Genomic DNA, 21,141 nt, shown 5'->3' on the forward strand with positions numbered 1-21,141 from the left:
CCCTACCCCAGCCCCTACAACCACACCCAGAACCAGGAGAGTACCTCCCTAGAGGCTGAGGATTTGGAAGCATTGTTTGCAATGATGACCACCATCCCTGGGTCTCTGGCTAGCACTCCCATGCTTGCTGCTCCAGTGTCCCCTGCATGGGCTCATCCCTCACTCCTCACCTTTTCCCCTTCTCGAACCTTTCATGACATCTGAGTAGTGATGGAGGGTCCCCTTGTAGTGTTAATCTCTTCAGCGAGTATTCTGTTCACCCTCTGCCTCAACAGGAGGGAGGCCCTCCCTGAGGGACACACTTCCCTGTGCCCTCTCCAGGAGAATATTTTCCTTCACACTCATGCCCCCAAGGGCCAGGTGGGGTAGATGGTATTTTTCCCTGTCCCTGATCCTACATGGCTCCTCCCTGTTTTCCCTTTGGAGCTCCAGGTATTAGACTTCTACCTTCCCACCCCCATCATCATTGTCCCCCTTGTCTCTACATTCCCCTGATTTCCTCACAGCTCCCCATCATGCCAATCTGGATTCCTGGTTCACCTCCTTCTTCTCCATCACCAATCCAGCCATCATTCCTGCAGCCGGAATGTCTGTGTGGGGGACCCAGCCCACACTCGCCCTCTTCTCTCAGCCCCTTGATCTCCCACCTTTGACTGTCTAACCTTAGCCTCCACTCCCACAGTCACACCTGGGATCTCATCACTACCAAGAACTGACCTCCTCTGAAGTGTCAGATTCAAGCATCCCATACTCTGACCACACTTCCAACCTTCTGATTCACACACTGTTGTCCCTCCTCTGTAACATGTCTCATCTCATTGACTCCTCAAAACCATTGACATCACTACCTCTTCCCCCTATCTATCATCCACCTCCATCTTTCATTTCCCTCCAGTCATGGGCTGAGTTGTGTCCTCTCAAAGTCCCCAAGTTGAAGTCCTAACTCCCCAGTATCTCAGAATAGGACTGTATTTGGAGGTGAGATCTTTATTGAGGTAATTAAGGTAAAATGAGGGAGGCCCTAATCCAACATAACTGGTGACCTTGTGAGAAGAAATTGGGACAGAGATATGCACAGATGGGAGACCACGGGAAACACGGGGAGAAGACAGTCATCTACAAGCCAGGGAGAGAGGCCTCAGAAGAAACCAACCATGTCCACACCTTGATCTCAGACTTTTAGCCTTCAGAATGGTGAGAAAATAAATTTCTGCTGTTTAAGCCACTCAGTCTGTGGTACTTTGATATGGTGGACCAAGCAGGCTACTACACTTCCTTACTCATTTCAGACTCTAACTTTATAACCATTCCCTTGCCATACTTACACCTCTTTCCCTCGGTTATTTTCTCTAACCAAGGCTGAACCTAGTGACCCATTTTTCTTTGCCTGAACCTGAGAAGATGTACATTGTGAGGCAAAAAATTGCAAAACAAAGCAAATTGATTTCTAAAATGTATGACCCCTAAGCCCTTAAATAAGAGCTCAGCAGAATCCTTAAATCTCATCAAGTTTTCCAAGAGACCATTTCATTGTTCTCTTTTGTCTTGAGAATCCTACCCCCACCTCTCTCCACCCAGGGCCATGGCTCTGCTGATCTGAGACCCAGAAGCCATCAGTCAGGAACCTCCTCACATCCCCACTACCACAGCCATAGGCCCATGGACTGCAGGCCCAGGTTTCAGTTTCCCCTGTACCAAGCAAAGGCTTCTTATTCTCTGGGTTCCATTTCTTTTTGCCTTTGCAAGAATCTCATGCCTCCATTCCTCTCCTTTGTCCTCATTAATGATTTCTCTTACTGGAGTACTTCCAATATAGTTGTCTACATACAACTATGCACTTGTCTCTCCTACTAAAGATGCTTTTCTTGACCCTCATCTTCTCACAGCAACTGCCCCATTTTTCTACTATTTTAATACCAAAATATCTGAAAACAGTCATCCATGCTTAACTGATTCTACTCATTGACAGTTTCATCAATTTCTTCCTGCTGTTGGATCATACTTACTAGCATACAACCATTCATTCTTCCTACTCCCCAGTATGATCTCAGTGAAGGTCAGCAATTACTTGGGGTTGCCAAGCTCTGTGTCTCATCTCTGTCCAGCTCTTCCCTAAGCTCCCAGTAACATTCCAAGTGGTTGGCTGCTTCCTCTTTCCCTTTGGATCTTCATGACTCATCTGGTTTGCTCTTGACTTCATGGGCTGCTCTTTCTCAATCCCCTTTGCATCTTTCTCTACCTGACCTCCAAGGACCCATTCTGCTATTTCTAGATGATCTCACGCAGGTCCATGACTAAATATCACTTATGTGCTGATAGCTCTCAAATTTATGTCTCCGCACTGACCTCTCTCTTGAGCTCCAGACACATAGATCTAATTTGACATCTCCACTTAGATGACTCAAGGCATCTCAAACCTGACATACTTAGAAAGGGCTTCATTCTGTAGCCACTTTGCCAACCTGGTTCCCATCACAGTGAATGGTACCACCATCTACTAGGTTGCTTAAATTAAAAATCTAGGAATCTTCCTCACTTCTCTTTTCCTCCTTGTACTTCTACTTAGCGGTATATCTGGACCCCACCCATGTCTTTTCATCTTTACTATCAAACTTAGTCCAAGCTGCCATCTATACTGAAATCCTTTCCTAAATGGTTTCCCCTCCATGAGTAGGGGAGGCTCTGGGGAGGAGGGCTCTGTGAAGGACTGGTTTCCTGCTGTGCAGATGACACAGATTAATCAGATCTCTGAAGGAGAGGCGTGTGGGCCCTTCCTCTCTGTCACGCTTCCTTCAGAAACAGCACTTCCATTCAGAAAGCCAGATCAAGTGCCATTAACAAATTAATTCCGATTAGCACAACCCAAGCACTTAAACCTCAAGGCAATCCCTGTCAGTCCTACAGGGAGATAGCTTGGCTGGCTAATAAAGTGGAAACTGTATTGGAAGCAGAGGCGATTGTTTGATGCCTGTCTCTGTCCCTGGAGGGGAGAACAGTGGGATTTGATTACACCATGATCTCCTGAGGGAATTAACTCACTTTCTAATGGTAAGTTATTAATTTTCCAACTTGGTAGTTGGGTCTGTGAGAACAGGGTCAGCTCTCATTCCCCCTTGTGGCCCCTGCAGCCCTTGATTTAGGACTGAGCATTCTGTAAGTGCCCCATGATTGAATAAAGAAATAATTAACTGGTAGGTAGGCAAGAAGCCTGGGACCTACTATCATTAGTAACCATTCGTTCTTCTATTTAACAAATATAACTGGGGCCCCACTGTGTTTGGCAAAGTAGATTAAAAAGTTAATCCAAACAAATAAGGCCCCTGTTCTCCTAGAATTTAGAGACTAGGGAAGGGAGGCAGATAATCAGCACGCATAATAAACAAATGAGAAGCTAAATTCAGAGTGACAAATTCAATCATTGTAAGAAAGCAGGACAAGGTGACAGTGTGTTGAGTGGGGGATGCTCTAGGGGACCTGAGGCAGTGACACCTGAGCTGAGCACTGGATGGTGCAAGGAGCTAGTTACCTTTGATGAAATAATTTTCTAAGGAGAGGGATCAGAAAATGCAAGTGCCTATTGCCAGAGAACCAGACTCTACCACCTTTTTATTCTTTCCATACATCCAGCATGGCCATCTTTGTCTGCTGGTTGCTCTCCTTGCAGAACCAGGCAGGGCAGGCACGTCCTTGGGGCCAATTAGCTTTGCTCATAGACCGTCTGCCTACCTGGATGCTACCCCTCCTTCCTGCCCCTCTCACTCATGTCTCAGAGCTTTGCATAATTCCCACTTTTTCAAATGAAACCTTTCAAAAGCCTCCCAAGTAGGAGGGCTCCCTCCTCTTGATGAAGTCCTGGAACACTTATTGGTACTTGCTATCTTATTGCTTTACATGGGTAGATGCTGCATTACTGTGTACTTGAATCTGATTCCCATGCCTTTCCTTTCACTGTCCAGGGAGCTGCTCAGGGGCAGTGGCTTCATCCTCTCTGCCTCTTATATTTTCCAGGCCTAGCCCAGGTCCTCAGGAAGTCTGAATGGACACTTGGTCAAATGAGAGCCCAAGGTGCAGATGGAGGTCCACCTCTGGAGGAACATGGAAGCCTCACCTTTATCCTGGAATCTCTAATGTAGACAAGAAAGGAAAGCATTCCATCCAATTCCTGGGAATAGAACTGGCTTTGGAATTGAAAATTAGTTTCCAGAAGGATGATTTAAAAGATTTAAGACTATTATCAGCTTTCTTATGAGAATGCTTAGAAACTTTCATAAGAGCAGCAGCCATCCAGAAGGATAGGTCAGTTTGAAGATGAAAAGTTTGAGGACTGAGAAATCACGTGAAGAAGGCAGTGAGCCACCCTCCCAGATCTGGGCTCTATCCCATATCTCCATGTGACAGCTCTCCCAGTGACTCGGACCCCTAAAACGAGTACCATCCCTGCCCACCAGTAAAGCACAACTGCTTAATTGTAGCCAGCCTTCCTCCAGCTCAAAATCTTTCCTCCCTCAATATTCCCAGACATCCCAAGATTCCAGTGCTAGTCAGTCTCACCCGGAAGCTCTCACCAGTCTCACCCAGGAAGCTAGAATATTTCCCAATGAAATATGAGGGTACAAAATGTGCCGTCAGCTTCCAGGATCCTCAGCTGACTTGTTGTCAGGTCCTGAGTTGGAGGGAGGCCTGAGCGCCCCATGCTATGGCAAATGGGGATGAGGCATGGTGCCCGACTGTAGAGGAAGGAAAGCCAATGGGCATGATGATGAGATGAGCGTGGAGACGTGCTGGGCACTGCTGCTAACCTTTCACGAGGACCGTCCTGGCCTCAGCCCACTCGCTCCTCCCTTCTGACGTCAGCAGGCCGATTGGAGGCAAGCGTTCATCCTCGTTGGAAGCCATTTTGACTATCTTTCTCAACTGAGTGAACAGATCCCCCTCACTGAGACGGCGGAAATTAATGACAACATCCAAGACAAAGAACTGTGGGGGAAACAGGTCAAACACGTCACTCATAGCAGCTGGCCCAAGGTGAAGGGCCTTCACTGAGCCTTCACCTGTGAGCACAGGTGGGGGATACTCAGGCCCCGGATCTTAAGGTATGTGATGGTTCTGAACAGTCACAAGTTGGGGACCTACCCAATGCTGTTGACTGTGCTGGACTCCAGGCTTCCCCAAATCAAAGAAGGCCAGATTAAACTTAGCTAAAATAAAACTTTCTTCTGTGGTTCTCACTTCATGTAAAACTATTATGTTTGTGGGGAATTAAGTATAAATTGCTACAACTACTATTGGAGGGCAATGTCTGTCCAGCTAAATTGTGCATACCTTATGATTCAGCAGCAACTACTCTTATAAATACATACTTTAACCTAAGGCTTGAAGAAACATATACTCTCATGCCCAGAAGACATGTGAAGGAGTGTGCATTTAGGCTGTATTTGCAATAGCAAAACAGTAGAGAGAGACCAAATATTTTTCAGCAGAGGAACAGCTAAGTTAGATGTAGTGTATTCATCTAGTGCACATCCACTCAGCAATAAATAGGAATAAACTAGTTCTAGATACAGCTACAGGGATAGACATCAAACACAATGGTGAGTGGAGAAAAAAAGCAAGTTAGCAAATAATATGCAGAGGAAGATTAAAATGGAAAACATGCAAAATGCTCTATCCTTATGTGTGCGCATATACATGTGTGCATGTGTGTGTTCCAAATGAGGCCTGTGAGCTGTCTGTCATTCAGGAGCTTTGAAGCTAAGGTCTTGGGCTTCGTGAAAAGTCTTATCCCTAGCCCCAAGTCAAGATCCCTTTTCTGCCAGTTGATATGAGTGCCTGGTCTCATGCCCTGAGCAGCAGATACATGGCCTGGTCCAGAGCAGGAGCCCTGAGAGTATTTCTGGAATGGATGAATAGTACAGCATCCAGGAGCTGGGAAATTCTGAGTTTGACTTTTTAATGAAGATGGAGAAAAGTTCTTATTTGTGGCCAAACTGCATCAGGGAGGCTTCTGGTGGGAATAGCCAACCTAGGATGGCAGACTTTCACTGAGCTTCTATCTTAGACTGAAAGTGCCAGGTGAACCCAAGAAGAAAACATGGTAGCACAAATAGCAGGGGAATCTCTAGAGTAGGTGTCAAACTTGGGTTTTAGAAGAAAAAAAAAAGAAACAAAAACAACATCAAACAAAAAAACCCCACTAAAACCCAAAGCCAAACCAAACCAAAACAAAAACAAAAACCAAAACAAAACAAAACAAAGAACCCCCAAAACAGCTTCTTGTCAGATGAAATAATTAGGTGGAAGCTCAATATAGAGAATCTATAGTCTGATGAGTGCTGCTAAGGGGTCAGGAACCTACATGCTTAGCCTGTCTCCTGGGTCCTCACGGGCCCTTGTGGGCTCCTGGAAGCCAGTGTGAAGACCTGAGCTGCAGGAGGCAGGGTATGAGCAGGCGGTACTGGCCAGGCCTATAAGGCCTTCTCAGCCTTGGACAGGCCACTCAACTTGTTTGAGGCCTCATTTCCTCTTCTGTCAGATGGGGATTCCAAGCACCTCTGCAGGTCACTACTGAATCAGGAGGGATGAGTAAGTGCTGAGCCTAGCACCTGGACATGGAGGTCTGGACAGTCAGTCCGTAAAGGTGTCCATCTTCTGTGTGTGGTCTCCAGGAAGGCCGCCACCTGGGTTATTCATGAGGAGTTGCTGAGGCCACGCTGGGTCTCATTAAAAGCCCACCATCCATTCAGACCCGCTGACCTGGCTGGTCAGGGCCAAAATGGGAGCCCACTGAAGTCATTCTCAATCGATGACTCTCCTTGTACTCATGGGAGATAAATGGGACTGACCAGGAGTTGAGAGAACCTACTCTATCCTAACTCACTGAGTGCCTCCAAGGGGAGGCTGAGCATCCCTGGTGAAACAGGAACTGATATGTATTCATGCATCCTCCCCAGGGCGGAGAGGCTGCAGCAGAGAGGGCCAGGCCACTTACCTGGTTACAGCAGGCCACGATGATGTGCTCTGGCTCGGGCATGACACTGCTCTTCTGGGCCACCAGTGTGTCCTGGGTGTGGCCGGGGAGCCGGTAGGAGGAAAAAAGCCCGTAGTATTGCTTCATACAAAGTGGCTGCCCTGACAGCTGGCCCTTAGCACAGTCAGGAGGGATGGAGTGGCTGGAGAGCAGCGAGGGAAGCAGGGGATCAGAATTGGGTCTACTTGACTTGATTAGGCAAAGCAGGGCACAAACACCAGAACTGCATTAGGATGGCAGTCAAAGAGCCACTTTCTGAAGTGGTGGAGTCCTGTGTTTCCACAGCCCATGGAGGGGTCCTCAGGGTTTTCTCAAGCCTCTGGGAGTCTCCTCATCACTGCCTCGGGCACTACATGTACAGAACTTTCATATTTGCCCTCATGACTTCACTCGTGCTGATCTTTGCTTGGCATGCCTTCACCCCACCCCTGTGCTCAACGAACGTGTTCAGAAAACTCCTACTTTTTCAGGAGCCTACTCTTCCATCATCTCTTCTAGAAGCCTTCTCTGAGTTCAAGGTAGAAAGTTCTTTCTTCTGAGGTCTCAGCATCTCTTGTGTTCTTTACTCGCTCCCTTCCCTTCTGATCTGCCACTTCCTCCTCTCTCTTCTCCTTCTTTCTCCCTCTAGCTCTCTCCCCTTCCTCCCTCCCTGCTCCTTCTCCTTCTCCCTCTGTCTCTCCACTCTCTCTCCTTCCCTCCCTCTCAGGCAACACATTTTATTGAGCACTCCTCTGTGCCAGGCACATTTATTTCTATGATCTGGGGTTATAGTGGCAAACAAAACATGAGTGATGGGACACAGATCCTGGGATGTGTAAGTGGGGCGTAGACAACAAGCAGCAAGCTGATAAATGAGAGGGTTTCAGGTAGTGAGACAGGGTGACAAGGACCAGGTGGGAACTGAGCCCTGAGGATAAGAGGCAGCCCTGAGATTAGCTGGGGCAGAGTGAGGGTATGGTGTCCCTGGCCCTGCTGCTCAAAGTGCAGATGCCGCTCAGAACTCTAAGAAGCAGAAGCAGTTCTCAGAAACTTTTATAGCAAGTTAACTGAGGAATTCTATGTGTGTTAAATCTAAAATAAAAACAAAATATGTGGTTGTGTATTCTATGCCTTTGTACCATTTTACTGTGAATTCATTTTTGTAGTGTTTTACATTTCATAAAGTTAAAAAATACATTGGTCCTTCACCACAGATCATCTGAGGAACACCTGTCCAAGCTGGAGAGGAAACCAGAGAGGTTGAAGCCTGGTACATAGGCTCAGCGTGGGGAGATCATTCCCCTCAATTGGCAACTAGCAAGGATGAATCCACCATCACCTCACTCCCATGACTCCTTCTCTGCCTTCTCATGCATCCCCTAAATTCCTGAGGCACATAGCATTTTAAAGAGATCAAGGAAGGACAGTGATCACCCTAGGAAAAGGAACCATTAATGTTCAGTCATGTTAGCTGGGGTTAACATTATCCTGATGCTGGAGGAGTTGGGATGGGGAAGGGGTGAGGAGTCTACCTGCCCTGTGACAGGACCCGGGAATCCAGGGCTGGAAAAAGACAAGGTCTTTGCCTTCTGGGAGCTCTGTGGCTAGTGTGGCAGGGAGACAGATGACTCAACAGGCTGTGCCAAATTCAGGCACTACCCTTCCCAGGCTGGCCCCAACCTACCTGTCCAGCATCGTCTTGTAGTGGAGCACACCAGAGATCAGGCTGGCTGCAAACCTGCAGAGAGAGATCAGGGCTCAGGCTCCTTCCCTCTCTCCCACTCTCCTCTCCTTCTACTCCACATCCCTCTCTCAAGCTCAACCATCCCTCCCCGACCCTGCTGCAGGCATGCTGCCAGTCTTTCACAAGCCTTGGATTAAAATGGTCTTGTGGAGATAACTAGGAGGAGGGGGCCCTGGAGGGTAAATGGGGAGGAGGAGAAGAGTTAGGAGAGGAAGCTGGGAGAGGCCACAGAGCAGGCAGGAGAAGGCTGGATGGTCAGGGGTGGGGGTTGTCCCTAGGAAAGGCCTGTGCTGGGGCTGAGCTAGACCGGGAACCCAGGTTTGGGGAAATCCAGCCTCCTAGGAAAAGTCAATAATTTGGTCCCCTTAGTGCTAATGAAAATGAAAGTGGGTGCTAGGGGAAAGAAAAGTCACCACAGGACTGTGCCATAGGACTGTGTCATCTTAACTGTCCATGGATGATGACCCTGACCCCTTGGATGCAGCTTGACAATTGTTTTCAGAAGCTGTTCATCCATCTATCTGCACACTTCCTTTTGCCCATGGGAGGTCCAGGCTGCAGGCTGTCTGACCAGCAGCTGGGTTGGGCTAGTCCCCATGAGGAAGGAGGGGATGAGGGTTTTCCTGGCACAGCTGAGTCCTGCTCATAGGCCAATGTAGGCCCCTCCTCTTTTGTTTGTTTTTGTTTTTCTTTTCTTCTCTGAGCTGTCCCTGTGCTGTGCCATTGGGTTTGGATCTGCGAGACCACTGTAGGAAGACCCTTCCTCCCTGCCACATCCCTGTGTATATGTTCATCGCCCCTCCTGCTCCCCCGCAACCCCCCAGTCAACATCAGTGGGCCCAGAGGCCATTCCAGTGGCTCAGTGAGCCCTGAAATTGCAGCAGATGGCAGAGGCTCTGGTGGCGGCAGCTGGCAGGAAAGAACCATTTCCACCCCCTTGGAGCCTCTGTTGAGAGCTGTGGGCTGGTGGGGGCACAGCAGAGGTCGTCTCAGACAGCCTGGGGCAGTGCATCCAAGGGACAAGTCCGAGCCTCAAGTATTGGTGGGGTCAGAGGATACACACCTCCTTCCAGAGCCTCAGCCAGGTGGAGAATGCTATGGGAACACCTGGGAGCCCATGACCTCCTCTAGTGCCCACCCCACCCCAAATAAATATGTTCTGAGAAAGACTGGGTGTTTGTCACTCACATAGCAACCTCATCTAACCTATTTCCTGGACCACAGCCTGGACAGCCTCTGTCTCAGGGGCATTTGGCCTTAGAAAGCTCAGCCAAGGCACAAGCCTCGATCTTTTCTTCCTGGTGCTGGGGCTAGGCCCCAGGCAGACTCTCAAGCTGTGAACCTAGGAGCATGGTGGCCTCACCTTAGCTGGTCACTTGTATCTTGGAAGTGCTGCCGGGCAAAGATCACTGCTGGGCTGGAGTTTACAGGCAGGGCCAGGCGGTTATTGAGATACATGTCATTCAGCCAGTATTCAGACACCTGTTGGGGAGAATGAGAGGGGCGCCATTACTCCCAGCGGTCATACACACCCCTCTGAACAAGATCACCTTGCCTGTGAAGAGTGCCAGTCCCATCCTGGCAGCCCCACGAGACAATTGGGACACTTTGTTGGATCATACACCTCATTCATTCGCTCTACAAACACACACTGTGCCCCAGGTATGTGCTAGGGGAACTGTGTGCTCTCTGGTCCACCATGACTGACCTTCATCTTTGCCCCATGCCATTTCTCTCTTCCATCCCAGTTTCCTATTCTGGGTGTTTGGTACTTCATCCCTGTCCCCTGCCCATCCTACGTGTGCTCTATTCCTGCTTTGCCCTCTTCTTTGCTTCCCTGAGCTAATCCCCATCTTCTGCTGTCCCATCTCTGTCCCCCGTCTGTCTCCATCTCTGTCCCTTGTCTTACCTTGTTGCCCCATTTCTATCTCTTACGCTCTCCTATCCATTCCCCCATCCCTGACCCCCATTGTCTTCCACCTCTATACCCTGTCTCTCTCCATCACTTCAACTCTATTCCCATCTGTCCCTTCTTGGTCCCCATCCTGTCTGTCCTTCATTTTTGCCCCTTGCAATACCCTTGTTTCTCTTCTCTTCCCTCTCCCCCAATCTGTCCCATCTTTGTTGCTTACCTGCCCTTCATCCAAATCCCTGTCTTTAAGTCTACTCCCTGTCCCCCACCCTGTGGGTCCCTTGTCTGCACTGCACCCTTGCCAGCTCCCTGCAGTCTGCCCCTCTCAATAACTCTTACCCAATTGGCAGTCTTCTCCTGTCGTTCCAGGAGCTTCTGCTGTAGGGTCTCACCAAGGCCACCAGGGGCCCCAAACTGCTGCACGATGGCCTGGCTCCTCCTGAACTGCTCCTCAGGTACTAGGTGCTGCATGCATCGCAGATAAGTGGCCAGGGTCTGCTGCAGTGGGGGCACTGGAAGTTTTGGCAACTTCTGGAAGAGAAAGTTCATAGGCACCTTCTATGCCTGTTCTTATGTGGGGCCCATCAGTGGGCATTAGACCATGCCTGTCCCCAAGTTGGTCTCCAGTTGGTGTCTCCATCAGTCCCCATCCTTGTTCCCTATCTTGAGTCTTGCCTATTTCCAGGGCTCAGCTCAGCAGAATTCTGACTTTAAGAAGCTCCTGTCATTTTTTCTGGTACCTTAGCCCTGCCCCCAAGAGGGGATAAAGTGTAGAGGAGAAGACCTTGATGTTTGTACTGAGTTCATGCACTGACCCTGATGCTGACAAGCTGCGTGATCTTAAGCAAACCACCTCCCTTCTGTGCCTCAGTTTCCTCCCTTGTAAAATGGGTGTTAATAGCCTCTACTTCTCATAGGATCAAAGAGATCCTATATGAAAATGCTTTTAAACCACAAAGAATAGGTCTTGATATTGGCTGTTGGTCACTGTTAATTTAGGAATTGTTCCCAGCTGGGGCTTCAGAAGCTAGTTTATCTCTGGACACAAAGGGTGTTATACTCAAGGAGAGACTGGCTCTTTTACATCTCCTCCTTTTCCTTCTTCCTCACTGAGCTAGTCACAGTCAGAAACCACAACTTTTCATATTACAGATTCAAGTTTACAAAATTGGTGGTAGGGGCCACCTTCTTTCAGGGGTTTTTCTCCTTGGGGTGGTGGGGCCAGGCTGTGGAGTAAAGGGACCCATTGAATGCTTGCCTCTGCTTGGCTCCTGCTGCAGCAGCCCTGAGCAGACAGGGACCAGTATGGGAGCCTGTGCTGATGAAAGAATGGGAGTCCTTGCCTGCCCGATCTTGTCTTTAGGGCTCACTGCCCTAGAGGGAGGAAGGGAGAGGTCATTGCCAGTTATGGGCTGCTCCTGCCCCAGCGAATGCTCAAGGATGAGGGTGGTCTGGGCAGCATTCTAGGTTGTTTAGTCCACTTCAAGAAAGCCAGGTTCAGGCCCCCCAACCAGCCATTCTGTTTCCCTTTTCCTTCTCTTGGGGTCTGGGGGTCTGTGTGGTGGGGGAGTGGGCAAGCACAGCCCAGATGGTGGCCTTGCCAAGAGTGTCAGCAGGCCTGTCTGGAGTCTGTGCTAGAGACAGGGTACCTTTCCTCAGGGCTCTGATAGTGTTCTGGGGCTCAGTCATAGGGAATCAGTGATGGGTAAAATGGAATGAGGCAGGAAATCTTGGCTCATACATCTCAGTCCCATGGGGCTTCTCTCTAGATTCTCCTGGGCTTCTAGCCGAGGCCTGGGGCTGGAGACAGGGACATGTACTGAGAATCTTTGGACCCTAGGGTCTCAGGTCAGTACACATTTCACAGGCACTTCATGTGAACCAAGCCCTGGACTGTACTTAGGGACAATGGAGAGAGAACGCCTGCTCTCAAGGAAAGGGCATGCCATGGACCAGACTCAACAACAGACACGTTCGTGAGCTGTAAAAGTCAGGGCAACATGGTGAGCAATTTCATGGGGAGAATCCAAAAAATTCTGATTAGGGTTTCAAATGAAGCCCCGGGTAAAGAGGTGGCAAGAAGACAAATGTAGCAGAGGGGCCGATGCTTCAACAATCTGGAGATCAGATGTGCTGCTCCATCGCTTAAGAAGGTGGGGAAGGAGGATGCCTACCTAAGGAGAGTGGCAGTGTCTTAGGCCAGTGGGGAAGATGGTGCCTAAGGCTCCAGGACTGAGCCAGCAGCTGAGGCTGGGATGTGACAAGGCTTAGAGAGTTCAGTCTTACCCTAACAACTCCACCAGAATCAAAGCCTTTGGAAGTGAAACCTGGGGAAAGGAAAAGCCTAGGGAGAAGAGTATCTAGCCCAGGTCAGGGGCTCTTCCTGGCCTTAGGAATAAGGATGTGGCTATTAGCATTTCTTCAACATTGCCTGAAGCCACTCCTAGGCCCTCCAGGCTCTCCCAGGATCCTCAGCAGCCTCAGGGCAAGACTGCAGCCTGGGCTTCATGCCCAAGAGAGGACAGGGCTAGTGGCCAGGCAAGTGCTGAGGCCAGTCCCATACAGGACTATTCTGGAAGCAGGGGTATGTAAGTGGGGAGGGCAGGGATGAGAGACAGGACTCTAAAAGTCACTCACAGGCTCCTCCTCACTGCTGGGAGTTTTTGTTGCTGTCTTATGGGGAGCTTTTTCCAGTATAGGCATCTTGGTGACTCCTGGCTGGGGAAGCAGAGGTGCAGACCTGAGGACCAAGAAGCAGGGAGACATCAGTACAATAGCCACATAGAGTTGTCATGGACCCTTTTACCTTCCATAGTCTAACCCTCCACCCCTACCCTGTAAGGAAGCCAGAGCTAGACATGGGCCCCAGTCACACAGGACCTCACTGCAGGTCCCAATCTCCCAACCTCCAGACCAGCCTCCCTAACCACGTGTCCTTTCCGAGTCCCCAAAGAAGTTAGAGTGGGGTCTAAAGCAAGTCTTTAGCTGATACCTATTCCATAAGACTGTCACCCAGACTCAACTGACCACCCTAGGCCAGAATGGGAAGGAGCCTGTTGGGCTTGCTCACTCCAAATCATAAAGGGGTCATTGGCAGAGCACTTGCTTTGTTCCTGCCTAGGACTCAACAGATACATGTTTTGCTGATTAAGATCTCTCCTACTAGACTGCGAGCTTCTCCTGTTGTGTTCAGGGCTTCACCTCTGGGACCTAGCCAGTGACTAGCATGGAGTAGGATCAGTGTTGGGCAGCTGAATTGAAGGACCGCATGCTTGCATGAATGCACGGGTAAATGAATACATGTCCTCTGAGGCTGTGGGCTCCAGGAGGCTCTCTGGGCTGACCGGGAGCCTGGCCTGTGGCCAAGACAGGGGTTGTGGTGGAGGTCCCTGGGGCCTGCTGGATGGACTGTGACTTAGGCAATCTCTGGTTTGCAGGCCCCTAGTGAAGGTGGCATGGGAACACTGAGGAGATGCTACAGGGCAGCTGGGCAGTCCAGGACTCTAGGGGTCACCTGACTCAGCCTGGAGAGAAATGGATTAATTTTTTTATTTGCAGTAGAAGTGACCCAAGACAAGAGGGGCAAAGGCCTATTTAAGACTACCCTCTACCCTCAGCATATTCCCAAAGCAGAGCCTCAGAGTGACACACTCATGATTTCTACTCATCCATCCCCTATTCTCTCCCAAGAGCCTAAAGCTGATGTTTAGTCCATTTTATCCCCCACCCCCACCCCACCCCACCCCAGGCAAGCATAGCCCAGGTGGGGGCTAGGCTCTAGGCGCAGCTGACCCAAGGACAGAGCTTCCAGAAAGATGATGAATCAGGCTCAGGAATGGAGAAGCCTGGGGCTGCCTGGCAGTACTAGCAGAGAATACAGAACCTACATGAACTCCATGCCAGGATGCTGTGCACTAGGTGGTCCCCAGACCTGCTGAACAGCATTGTCATTGCCCCTACACCCAGCAAAATGGAAACAGTGGTATACAAGTTAGGGTCCACAGCAGGGCTGTAGAATTTGGAAAGGTCAGTGAGGGCAAGGTCAAGTTGGTAAAGGTCCTAGTGTGACTGGACACCCCATATCTTGGAGAGGTGTGAGGTTGGAGCACTATGGCTTCCTGGGGACCAAATGGGAGGGCCTGGTCCCTGCTGGGCAGGGGGCTGCTTCCCCCCCCCCCCCCCAGGGCCAGGAATTAGGCGGTGAATGCGGATATGTATGCGTATCTTTTTGCCTCTGATGCCCTCCAATCCATGCTGCCACCAGCCTGGCTTCCCAAGGCTGCCGGGAAGGGGGTGGGGGGGTCTCTCCTCTGAACTTGAGGCCCAATCGGAGCTCGGCCTCCTCAACACAGGCACCATGTAGGGACTCCCTGGGACCTAGCTCACACTTGCCACCTGAGGCTGCTCCCCACCTCCCACCTCCGCGCCAGTCGGGTGCGTACCCGCAAATCAGAGGGGTCCCGGTGAGGCCTGCAGACGCCCTGACTGGGCACACAAAATGCAGACCTTGGCATTTAGCAGATGGGGATCCAGAATAGAGAAGTGAGGACACGCACGTGGAGGCGCGGAGCATGATGACCAAGCCTCTCCAAGCCCTTTCCCCCGAACTTCTCGCCGTCCTGCTCCCGGTCCTGCTCCCGGTCCTTCTGCCTCCACAATCCGTGGGGAAGCGCCAGAGCCGCGGAATCCCACAATCTCCCGGCGCTTCCCCGACGGCCACTTGGGTTCAGCCCTCGGCAAATGCCGCGGATCCTGGGGCCTCCGGGCCCCGGCGCCTTCCCTGGACGGAGCCCTCCTCCACCGCCCTCGGCTCCCCGCGCTCCGCTCCCGGCGCGGCGCTCTCCCGCCCAGCCCCTCTCACCTGTGCTCCCGGTGCCGCCGCGTTGGCCACCGTACCCGGGCACCAGGCAAGACTGGGCGCGGGAGTGTCGGCCGGAAGGGATCCAGGGGCGCGTCAGCAGTCCGGGGGTGGGGGCCTCGGTCCGCGGTCGAGCCTCCGACGTCGCCGTCCCCGCGGCCTCCCCACTGGATGCCAGCGGACCGGCCGCGCCTGCCTTCTCCTGCGTCCTGTTCCTCCTCCCTCCCGTCTCTTTTTCTTCCCTCCCTCAGCCCCACCCCGTTTCTCCCGCTCCTCCGTCCTCGCCCCCACCCCCGCCGCCTGCGGCGATCCCACCTCCAGGCCCCCTGCCCCGGCTCGGACGGCTCCCCGAACGAGTTTGTGTCAAGGCAGCGGAATCCAGGCAGGAAAACGGGGTGCAGAACATTGCCCGGCCCGTGCTCATTGCCCCCTGCCCAGCCTTCCCCAGTCCCTGTGCTCTCCCAACTCCATTATCCTAGCCCCGGCTGCGTCCGCACAATCCTGGGGGAAGGGTTGGGTCTGGGGAAATCTGTCCCCTCCCCGCCGTCTAGGCCAGGCTCAAATCATACTACAAATCCTTTCAAAATGATAATCATCATCATCATCATCATCATCATCATCATTCTGTTTGTTGATCACTGGAGGTCCTCCTTCCTTGCTGGCACTATGGGGAGGAGGGGGTGGGGAGGAGTGGAGATACAGACCTGGGGATGCTTACAGACACGCAGCCAGAGGCATACAGTCCTCCCAGACAAAGCACTCCTCCCCCACCCCACCCCAGATAAAGATCCTTACACAGCAACACACACAGACAGACCCACAAAGACAGACCCTGCCCAAACACACACCCAGCCCAACACGCGATCAGAGGACAGATGTGCACACACCAGTAGTGAGGACTCTCAGAGGCATTGATTAATACATAGGTGTACCCCAACTCTGCTGCCTCTCCATGCCAGAATTGTAGGGCTCCTCGGCCTTCAATCAGGCCGCAGACTCCAGGACTGGGAGTGGCCTGCAAACCGGGGCCTGCAGCTCCAGAGACCAGCACTCAAGGTGGGGAGACTTCTGACAGCCTTGGCCAGATGCTTCCACCAAGGCAGGGGTAAGGGTGGGGGTAAAGGGGGTGGCGCCAGCTCCCACATTGGCACCCTCTTCCCTTACGACTCAGACCCGCACAGCCAGGTCATAGCAGACACACCAACCTCTCCCCCACTCCTCGCAGGATAGAGCCTAGCTCTCTGACAAACACACATGACAGAGATCGACCTCTGCCAGGAACAGGTCGGCCCCTACTCCTCACCGAGCCTGGACCCGGCAGGATGCCACGCTAAAGGGAGGCCCACCCCTGACGCTTCAAAGCCCAGTGACTGACACAGGGAGTGTCCTCAAGGGGCGGTGCCTAGCGCACCCGGAGATAGCGGGTCCTCAGGCTCCCCCGGGCGGCACCCTGGGGCGCTGCGTTGGGGCTGGGAGGGAGGGGCTGTCGCGGGCTAAAAGGAAGTGGTGTCCGAAGGTGGGAGCCTTTGCTGGATTTGCTTTATTTCTACCTCCTCTACTAGGTAGCAAAAGAGCCACAGGCGTCCCTAGTGCTTGCCAGGCCCAGACCTGTGTTAGGGCTAGACCCAGCTCACCCTCCCCTCTGCCCTGGCCCTGTGCCCGGCCGCCCACCCTCATCAGTAAAGAGACTCGGTCTCGAACAGATATAGTTTATTGATTCGGGCCGGAAGCACCGCGGTGCAGGGCGCCAACTTGGCACTGAGAGAAATGGGAGGAAAGACAGACAGACGCACGGTTCTACACAGAGGAGCCCCGAGGTGGCGCCTCGCGCACCTCTTTGTCTCCGCAGGACCAGTATCGCATCGCATGCCTCTGTGCTCTATGCCCCACTGGACGGGAGGGAGGGTGACACAGAAAGGGTCATAGACGGGGGACCCCGACGAGGAAGTCAAGACGGGCGAGGCTGTGGAGGCTGTGGAATACTCGTTGGAAGGGGCCGGCCCTGAGCCTGAAGCCACCTTGACCCAAGAGGTGGGCGGGTGGGCGGGTGGGGGGGTGGCCTGGAGGAGTAGCGGGGCTGCTAGCTGCGGGTGTAGTAATTGTTGTAGACGTCCTCGCATTCGTCAAAGGGGCCCGAAGGGCTTCGGGGTGCGCCGTCCGGGTCCGACACCGGGCGCTCACGCAGGCGCACAGCATCATACAGACCCTGCGGTGGCTCCTCCAGCAGCACGTCGCGCTCCGAGCGGGAGCGCCTCAGGAGGCCCACGTTGCGCAGCAGCAGCAGGACGGGCGCGTAGAGCAGGTTGGCCAGGCCCATGCCAAGGCTAAGTTGCGCAAAACCGAGCGAATGCACTATGTGGCCCGCCACGATAGGCCCGAGCGCATAGGCCACGGAATAGGAGATGTCAGCGATGGCATAGACGCTGCCGTAGACCGAGACGTGGCGCACGTCCACGAGAAAGGCGAGGGTGGGCAGCAGCGCCGTGTCAACGAGCGCAATGCCAAAGCAGAGGCCACAGAGCGAGACCACTAGCGGAGCGAAGGAGCGGCAGGCAGGCACCACGCAGGAGCTGGCTCCGATCACTGCCAGCCCGAGTGCTCCATACAGCCACTGCAGGTGCGGGTAGCGCGCCGCCAGGCGCACGGTGAGGTAGACGCCTAGCACGTGCGGCACAAAGGCTGGCAGCCAGGCCATGCCGGTCTCCCATTCAGATGCCGCCATCGTGTGCTCCATCCACGTGGCGATGGTAGGTTCGAGGAAGGCAAGAGGGATGTTGCAGGTGGTGAGTGCCCCGGCCACCACCGCGATGTAAGGGTCCAGCATGAGGCGGTGGATGGGTGTGCCCACCGGCAGGTTGGCCCGCGCCCTCGTCGCGGCGGAGAAGGGCTTGGCCACCACCAGCAGCAAAAGCGCGTCGAGCAGCGAGACAGCGGCCAGCACCAGAAAGGGCGTGTGCTTGCCCGCGAACTGGTAGAGGAAGCCCCCGAAGGGTGGCGCCACTAGACTGCCGAAGCTGATGAAGGCCAGAGCCACGCCCAGCGCGCGACTGCGCTCGGGCTCCTCGGGATACTTGTCGGCGATCATGGCAATGCCGGACGTATCCGCAAAGGCCGAGCCCAGGCCCTGCAAGCTGCGCGCAGCGAAGAGCGTAGCGTAGTCCTCGGCGAACGCGAACAGCAAGGTGGAAGCGAACAGGACCCCCAGGCCGATGAGCAGCGGCACATCGTAGCTCATCCGGTCGATGAAGGGTCCGCTCAGGGGGTTCACCAGCAGCTGCAGGATGGCCTTGGAGGCAAACAGCACCCCGATCTTCACGTCCTCATTCTCCGTCGCCGCCGTCGGGGACTCTGAGGTGTTGCCCCTGTTGGCGCTGACGCTGGCCGGAGTGGACACTTCGGTGCCCGGGGTGGGCCTGCGGGCCTTTTGCATGCCGGCAATGTAGTCGGGCACGATGGGCACGATGACCATGTACAGCATGTTGTCCAGGAACAGCGCCACGCACACGATGACCAGCACCAGGCGCCGATGCCGCCGGGGATCCTGCAGCGCCGCGCCCGCCGCCTCGGACAGCTTGACGGCGGCCGCCCGGGCAGCTCGGAGGGGACCCCGGCCCCGGCCCCGGCCCCGGCCCCGGCCCGCGGACGCTGCGGGTTCCATCGCCTCTGCTCCGCCGCTCTTCCCGGGACGCCTTCGCCGGGCCGAGCGCGGGCGCCCTGCAGCGCGGAGACCCGGGCACGGAAGTTCGCGGGCGCGGTCCGCGCGGCGCGGCGCCCCCGGAGTCTCAGGTGGCTGCGGGGCTCATGGCCCTGTGTCCCGGGAAAGGCGAAGACCCTGCCCCTCGAGACGCCGCGGCTGTTGCGAGCCGAGCCGGGACCGGCCGCCGCTGGCCTCAGGGCGCTCAGGGAAGGCGGGCGAGCCGAGGGGCCGGGGCCAGCGACCGAGCACGCCGCGCCTCTGGCTCGCGGGGAGCCGTCCCCGAGGCGTTGCAGGGCCGCCCGCGCGGGCCGAGGGGCATGATGCCGCCGCCCGCCGCCCGCCGCCGCTCTCCCTCCCCTCGCGTGCGCTCTTGCCTCCTCCGCCGCCGCCTCCTTTCTTTCCTTTCCACTCGGGGCTGTGACGCGGCGAGTCTCGGCCCCCAAGTGGTGCCCGGGCCACTTGCGTCGCTCATGCTAATGCGACGTCGGCGGGGCGGGGGCCGGGGGCCGGGGGCGGGGCGCGGCCGGGCCGGGGTCCCCTTCCCGGAGGCGCCGGGACTGGGAACCCTAGAGAAGGGTCTTGGTAAGAAGACCCCTTGGTCTTGGCCAAGCCCCAGAGGATGGATGCGCCGCGCTAGGAGCGGGCTGTCTGTTCCCCGGCCCCTGCCCAGTTCTAGGACCCGGGGGACGGGGGGCGGGGGGCGCCCTCTCTGCCCCCCTCCCCAGGGGTCGCGCAGCGGCCGCTCTCCCCCGCCCGGCTGGAGGAGGGCGCCGAGGGCTGCAGATCTCCGCCTCAGCCTGGATCTCCGCGCACAGCGGGCAAAGAGCCCCCGAGGTGAGCGGTGGCTGCGTCCCTCTGTTCTCGCAGCTGCATGGCGGGGCGGCGCTTGGTGGGGGGCCGGTACGGATCCCCCAGCCCTTTCTCTGGCCCCACCCCCTGGCCCCTTCACCCCCAGGAAGGGAGGGGGAGACGCAGAGACTGCTGGGCCGGGTTCCGACAGACCGGCCCTTCGGGAGAATGTCACGGCAGAGAATCCCTGACTACGAGCTTCTGGGGACCGAGGGGAGAAGTCGCCTCGCTCCCCCCAGGGCCCTAAATGTCAGCCCGGCCCCGCCCCCGCTCCGGTACTGCTCCGCCACCTTCTCTCGGCAGGTCCTCCCCCTTTCTGCTTCAGCCGTCCGGGTCCCCCAGCTCCGCCTCTCCTCCTCGCCCTCCTCCTGACCCCCGCCCCGCCGTAACTCCTTCCAGGTGCTCTGGGCACTGGAACTAGCCCTCCACCCGCTTCAGCGAGCCCCCGCCCCCATTCACACCCCCTCCTCCCCAGACCCCTGCCCCTAAATCTACAAAGCTGCCTCCAAGTCTCCGGTGGGCTCCGGGCGTGACGTGGCCGGGGTCCTCTCTCGCAGTTGTAAGAGAGCCCGAGTGGGCGCCGCGCCCACTCCCACGGCAGGATCCGGCAGCTTTCCTCTGACCCGAGGCTCAAGGGAAGCTCACCTTCCGAGAGGGCCCCCACCGCCCAGACACCCCGTTCTCTGCACACTGCCTGAGCTGCCCTGGCGGTGAGCTGGGCCTAATGTGTCCCCCGAAGAACAATGACCCTGGATGGCACAACCAGCCTGTGTTCCCAGTCGGCCGGCTGGCAGGAGAAAGGCAGTGGAGATTGAGAGACTTGTGTCTTTAAGATTACAGTTTCCCTTTTCCAGAGTCAGAAAGAATTTTCCCATTCTTTTGGTCTCAAAAGTAAATTAGCATAAATCCAGCTTCTTTCTATACGTGTGCTCCCACCCAGAACGAGGCAGGGGTGACGCAGTATACAGACTTGGGCTTTAGAGACAGACGACCGAGGCGGCTCCCAGCTCTGACACTTTCTAGTTAGGGTGCCAGGGAATTACTTCACCTCTTTGTCCTCCAGTGTCCTTATTTG

The 21,141-nt window shown here is 54.6% G+C and overlaps 2 protein-coding genes across 2 annotated transcripts in view; both read right to left on the reverse strand.

Annotated features, from left to right (window-relative positions):
- The window catches only part of CHAT (choline O-acetyltransferase), a 52,805-nt gene extending 35,422 nt beyond the window's left edge, over positions 1-17,383 (reverse strand). The window contains 12 exon segments of the mRNA XM_077877047.1: positions 4,800-4,977; positions 6,989-7,169; positions 8,691-8,744; positions 10,114-10,232; positions 11,002-11,190; positions 13,300-13,380; positions 14,406-14,432; positions 15,524-15,616; positions 15,619-15,702; positions 15,704-15,864; positions 16,090-16,184; positions 17,322-17,383. Of these exon segments, the coding sequence (XP_077733173.1) occupies positions 4,800-4,977; positions 6,989-7,169; positions 8,691-8,744; positions 10,114-10,232; positions 11,002-11,190; positions 13,300-13,380; positions 14,406-14,432; positions 15,524-15,616; positions 15,619-15,702; positions 15,704-15,864; positions 16,090-16,184; positions 17,322-17,383 (1,324 nt within the window).
- On the reverse strand, positions 17,235-19,178 carry SLC18A3 (solute carrier family 18 member A3). Its single transcript, XM_077877048.1, has one exon. It carries the CDS (start codon positions 19,176-19,178, stop codon positions 17,601-17,603), a length of 1,578 nt encoding a protein of 525 aa, XP_077733174.1. The 3' UTR covers positions 17,235-17,600.
- Positions 19,179-21,141: the final 1,963 nt, after the last annotated feature.

The sequence above is a fragment of the Canis aureus genome, chromosome 29, assembly GCF_053574225.1.
Source record: "Canis aureus isolate CA01 chromosome 29, VMU_Caureus_v.1.0, whole genome shotgun sequence".
Lineage (NCBI taxonomy): Eukaryota > Metazoa > Chordata > Mammalia > Carnivora > Canidae > Canis > Canis aureus.